A 6,017-nucleotide genomic window follows, 5' to 3' on the forward strand; every position below is an offset into this window, starting at 1 on the left:
ACACTTTATTAGGATATTTTGCCATTTTTGTTCTAATTAGATCAAATAAAGCATATATTTGCCATGAATTTAAAACATTAGATTATGATAAGAGTTTATTGGTTGTTTGTTTATTTGTGACACATTGCATCTCTTGTGGCTTTCAACGATCGCGAGGTTTTCTTGGCCAATCACCTTCTCTGACGTTTAACGCTCAGCCAATGAAATGCGAGTTTACTCTGGAGCGGTTGTCAGGGAGGGAAAGTGGCGTTCGCGGGCTGACAGTGTGGACATCATGGATGTGGAGATGGAAGAGAAGGAATGCGACCAGAAACACACAGAAAGCAGGGACAAAACGGGTCCAGACGAGTCATCCTCTAAAAGCTCCGGGAGCTCATATGAGCTGCCCTGGGTCGAGAAATACCGGCCGCTGAAGCTGAACGACATCGTAGGAAACGAAGAGACGGTGAGCCGACTGGAGGTGTTCGCCAGGGAGGGAAACGTGCCCAACATCATCATAGCAGGTCAGTGTGGACACACGGAATAAGAAGTGTTTTCTCCAGAAACTGGATTCACCTTAGACACGGTCAGGCTAGGCGTTCAAAGAGAGATTGACTCATCAAAAAACGACACAGAGAAGTGCATGAAGCTTCTACTATTTAGCTTAAACAAGGGAAATAGAAATCACATAGCTCCTACTCTTTATTATAGTTTGTGTAACCAGGTTCCACACACCCTTTACAAAGTGTCATTTGAGTTTATATACATTAACTAGAGATGCTGACTGCATCATTAAAACTGCAGCAGCAGATATTAACTATTGGTTAGTTTGTCATCAGCATTAAGACCAAACCCTGCAGCCTCTACTGCACATATGTCAAACTGGTCCAGCAAAGGGCCGTGTGGCTGCAGGTTTTTGTTCCAACCAAGCAGCAGCACACCAGATTTGACTGATTCAATCAACTGATCTCAGTCTTCAGACAGCTGATTGGTCAAACTGTGTGCTCTTGGCTGGCTGGAACAAAAACCTGCAGCCAGACGGCCCTTTGCTGGACCAGTTTGACATGCCTGCTCTACTGTGTCATTTCAACCCGTGGGTGAGGACAGAATGGGAAAACATGTCTTTTGTGGTTCAGGTCCTCCTGGGACAGGAAAGACTACCAGCATCCTTTGTTTGGCCCGAGCTCTGTTGGGATCTGCAATGAAAGACGCTGTGCTGGAGCTCAATGCCTCCAACGACAGGTGAGACTCAGACTCTGGACAAGGACACAAACTGCACCTGGGGCCTCACTTATCAAGCTGGCTTAGGAACAAAAACCAGCATACGCCAAATATAGTCAACTTGACGGGAAAATGTTCCTGCCTTCACAGCAACTCTGACCCTGGTGTACATACATAATGTAGAGAAACGGGCAACACCAGCGGTACAGAATAAAATCAAGGAAATGATGTGAGACATTTGTGCATGATCCACTATTACCTTTCACACCACATGTTAGATATTAAAGCTGTTTGCAGAAATTAATAAAGAGGCATATTCAATATTAATTCTCCTAAGAGTGCACTGAGAAAAAACAGGGTTTTCATGAAAAAGGGAGGAGATATAAATAAGAACCTCAACCACTAAAATATGTTCTGTCATTGTGAAACTAAACTTGCATGTTATAAAATCCATCCAGATAAATAAGGTGACAGTCTGCTGCCAGCAGGTAGCAGTCAGTGTGGAAAGTAGCTTTGGTCCTTCATTCCAGCAGAGCGGGACCAGACTGGAGGCTGGAGGTCTAGAAGTGATGCTACGCTAATGAAACACACAAGAGGAGGATTTCCTTTTAATTATTTATTCTTACACAATGTTTTTTTGTTTTTTGTTTTTGTTTTTTTTATTGTTGTCCCAATTTCTGTCCAGATGGTCTTTAATTCCCGCTACTCCTTTGTGTCCCTCTGCACCGCCCACCCAGCTGGAGCCCCGCCCACCCAGCTGGAGCACCCAGCAACTAGAAAGAAATATTATTTAACACTAAATAAACTGCTACCGATCTCAGGTGCATCTGTACATATTTATTTTATAAATTAAAGCAAATGACAAAATTACCTACATCAGTACTGTCATTGAGCCGACGCTGTTCTCCAAAGCGATTCACCCCTGTGGGATTCGAACTTTGATCTCCTGCATGGCAGACGGAGGATCTACAGACTGAGATAACCAGCCGCACACTCCGATGCCCCTGGCGTGTCTTCCCTTCTAACACTGCGATGACAACATCTGCCACTATTCTGCGTTTCTGACACCAGTAATGCCCACGCCCTGCCCACCAATTAAACATTTTTACGTTTTTTAATGTGGTCCATCAGGATCTTGTCTCACACTCCAAAAAATTCCACCTTTTCCATCCTGTGTCATCATGCACATGATGTGATGAATATTTATTCCAGGCTTCCACCTGACCATTTATAGCCACCATGTGGGCATAGGAAGATGTTCCCTCACATGCACCCTCTTTAGAGTTGATTCTGATTTATAAACGGAAACAGGTGTAGGATGGTCATGTGCATGCTTTGAGAAATCTGAAAGTTTTTGTGCGCCACATTTCCCTTTACTACGCCACCTGTAGTTGGCTTTGCTACGCAGTTTGATAAATGAGGCCCCTGATGTCTGACAATGTCGATGGTGTGATGAGCTGTGATGGAGGGTGTTGTGTCTGCAGGGGCATCGATGTGGTGAGGAACAAAATCAAGATGTTTGCACAGCAGAAAGTCACGCTGCCCAAAGGCCGACACAAGATCATCATCCTGGATGAAGCTGACAGGTGAGACTTCTTCATAGTTTTTACTGCTGCTTCGGCCACGGAGGAGGTCATGTTTGCCTGTCTGTCTGTCGGCAACATAATTCAAAAAGTTAAGGATGGATTTTGATGAAAGTTTCAGGAAATCTTAGAAATGGAATAAGGAAGTGATTAGATTTTGGGCTGATCCGGATCGCTGCGTGGATCGAGGGATTTTTTTAAAGAATTCTTCACTATGGGCAGATACGGATCATTCTGAGCTTCTAACTCAGAAATAATACCCACAATCTTTGGGAAAAAAACCATTTGGCTTGGCGGAAATCTGCGCTCTGAGCAGCGGGTTTTGAGACGCGACTGTCTGATAAAACACTTTACATGTAAACAGTAACTCTTTAAAAACTAAAGGTTGGTCTGTAACGTCTTTGCCTCTCCAGCATGACGGATGGAGCTCAGCAGGCGTTAAGGAGGATCATGGAGATCTATTCCAAGACGACGCGCTTCGCTCTCGCCTGCAACGCCTCAGATAAGATCATCGAGCCGATCCAGTCCCGCTGCGCCGTGCTGCGTTACTCCAAACTGACCGACGGGCAGATCCTCGCCCGGCTGCAGGAGGTGGTGGAGAAGGAACGCCTGTCTGTGTCTGATGACGGGCTGGAGGCCGTCATCTTCACCGCTCAGGGAGACATGAGACAGGTGAGGGACAGAGTCTAGAGTCCAGTTCTTGGCCCAGACGCAGACTGGTTTTACTTACGCTCCCCTTTTCATGTTTCCAGGCGTTGAACAATCTGCAGTCCACCAACTCCGGCTTCGGCTACATCAACGGCGAGAACGTGTTTAAAGTGTGCGACGAGCCCCACCCCCTGCAGGTGAAAAAAATGCTGGAACACTGTGTGGAGGGAAACATCGACGAGGCCTACGAGGTGATGGCGCGGCTGTGGGCACTGGGCTACTCCCCGGAGGACATCATCGGAAACATCTTCAGGGTGTGCAAGACCTACCAGATGGCCGAGTACCTGAAACTGGAGTTCATCAAGGTGACAACACAAAGTGATCTGAAGTGGGGCGAAGCAGTGAAATAACCCATAAATAACAAAAACTCCCAGTAATATGTAATGGACTAAACTTTTAGAAAACATGAACAATATTCTGAGTGAATCCAAACTTCCAGATCATCTATAAAATCACAAAACATTTAATCAGGTCTGAGAAATCCAGTATTTATCATTATGATTAGAGGAACTTTTAAAGGGCTGGAAGTTATTTTAAATGTACATACGTGTACATTTCCACATTCCTGACCACCTGAACAGACCCACCTCATACAAACAGAAGTCAGATGCATTAAAAATATTATATATGTAACATTTGGAACATATTTTTTAATGAAAAATGAGAATTTTCCACCTTGAAGCCTGAACTGGGAGCGGTAACAACATCACGGCACTAAATATTGATTGAAATGGTTAGTAGTGGAGGCACCTGCACCACTTTTTATTCACAACGTTTGAGTCCTTGCTGATATGAGGATCATGGAGATCTATTACAAACGGCGCGCTTCGCTCCATCCATCTATCCATCCCAGTTCACAGGTGAGGAGTGTGGACCCGATGCAACCACTACCTGGTTAACTGAGTGATAAACAGTGTCGTGTCTCATCCTGCAGCATCCTGTAAATGTAAGACTGGAAAACTGTCAGAATCTTCAGAAATAAGGCGACTAAACTGGTTTTTGGTAGATTCTGTTTACATCTGTGACAAGACACCTACATGCCCAAAATCGCCTTCTGTCACTGACATCGTGCCTAATTTGAATTTTGTTTTAACTTTAATGCCTTAAAAAATAGTTTGACACGTTAATTCCACGGATTAATTTTCCACACTGGCACGGCGTTCTGTAGTATCCTGACGGTCGTACCCTGCTCCATTGTTACGCCGAGAACACCACATCCATCACGGGAACGCCACGTCCATCACGGGAACGCCACATCCATCACGGGAACGCCACGTCCATCTCGGGGACGCGCACAGCTGAACCAGCTGAATCCAGCATCATTGTAGGAATTTCTGAGTCGTATTGCGGCTTAAAATGGATCCAAAATTCTTTGTAGGTTTTATTTTGTGGTTATCAGACGTGTCATGTTCCCACGGCGATGCTGTAACGGACAGATTTCCATCCTGTTTACTAAGCCTGTAAATGTAAATTACTTGTATGAAACCGAAGAGTCCATCCATCCATCCTGATGGATCACAGCTGGATGGGTCCCAACCCGATAAAACAATGGAAAGAAAAACTGGTGTCTTCAGTGTTTGTGACAAACATCCAGGTCTGATCTTCTGTTCTGTGTTTCCGGGTCTTTCCTTCAGGAAATTGGGTACACTCACATGCGGGTGGCTGAAGGCGTCAACTCCCTGCTGCAGATGGCCGGTTTGCTGGGGCGCCTCTGCAGCAAGACGGCGCCCCCTGCTGCAAGCTGAAGCCCACACCCTCCCAACAGCAGCAGACTGTCAGTGTTTACCCCCTCATCCTTGGTCCTGGGCACGGTTCTGATCCAGATGTGGTCGGACCAGATGTTACACCTGCCTCAGTTTCGAAGCATCAGCAAAGTAGATCTTCCGGAATAAACATTCACCGATCAGAGCCGCCATGTTTTGTTGTTTGTTTGTTTTTTTTTACTTTGAATATTATTTAAATTCATCTGCAGGGTTGGAGGGAAATTCTCTTTGGATATTTCTCTCCTTTGTTTATTGGGGTTTGTTTTACAACAGCATTTGTTTTAATTCTGATCTTAGATTATTTTCTGATGACCCAACTATGTGACGGTAAATGTCTTAATTTCAGTAGGTGACTTCATTTGAGTTGGATAAGCTTTAATCTGTCTTTGGTGTCATCTGGACCACAACAGTTTTTGCCTCAAAAACAAACAAATCACATCAAATGTAAAAACAGGGCGTAGCAGAAAGATTCCTGTTTGATTCAGAATTAAATTAAACTTGTGATCAAAGTTAGGTTGATCCTGCAGCTTCTCTTTGTTTCCTGAAATAGTTTGTTTTCACTGATAATCCAAAGCTTAAAAAACAAGAATTTATTGAACCTCTTTATCACAAGGCCTACTATTCTGCCTCCTGTCTGAAATGTCACCAAAATAAATCAATTTTACTTGATAACCATAAGAGCTGTTTGTATAATCTCTACAGAAAGCTGAGACATGTGAGATTACTACAGAACTGTCAGAATCAAGTTATGTGTTACTGCGTC

At 44.3% G+C, this 6,017-nt stretch overlaps 1 protein-coding gene across 1 annotated transcript; it reads left to right on the plus strand.

The window, feature by feature from the left end:
- Positions 1–153: 153 nt before the first annotated feature.
- On the plus strand, positions 154–5,849 carry rfc2 (replication factor C (activator 1) 2). The gene is made up of 6 exons (XM_042004981.1): positions 154–503; positions 1,116–1,221; positions 2,685–2,786; positions 3,197–3,455; positions 3,536–3,796; positions 5,126–5,849. The coding sequence occupies exons 1-6, from the start codon at positions 206–208 to the stop codon at positions 5,234–5,236; spliced, it is 1,137 nt and encodes a 378-aa protein (XP_041860915.1). The 5' UTR covers positions 154–205; the 3' UTR covers positions 5,237–5,849.
- Positions 5,850–6,017: the final 168 nt, after the last annotated feature.

The sequence above is a fragment of the Melanotaenia boesemani genome, chromosome 13, assembly GCF_017639745.1.
Source record: "Melanotaenia boesemani isolate fMelBoe1 chromosome 13, fMelBoe1.pri, whole genome shotgun sequence".
Classification (NCBI taxonomy): domain Eukaryota; kingdom Metazoa; phylum Chordata; class Actinopteri; order Atheriniformes; family Melanotaeniidae; genus Melanotaenia; species Melanotaenia boesemani.

Excerpts from the sequence above, each read along its gene's own strand:
- rfc2 (XM_042004981.1), top strand. The coding sequence starts at position 206 with ATGCGAGTTTACTCTGGAGCGGTTGTCAGGGAGGGAAAGTGGCGTTCG. Across the intron at positions 504-1,115 it reads GCCCAACATCATCATAGCAG|GTCCTCCTGGGACAGGAAAG; the intron begins GTCAGTGTGGAC and ends TTTGTGGTTCAG. Across the intron at positions 3,797-5,125 it reads TGAAACTGGAGTTCATCAAG|GAAATTGGGTACACTCACAT; the intron begins GTGACAACACAA and ends TCTTTCCTTCAG.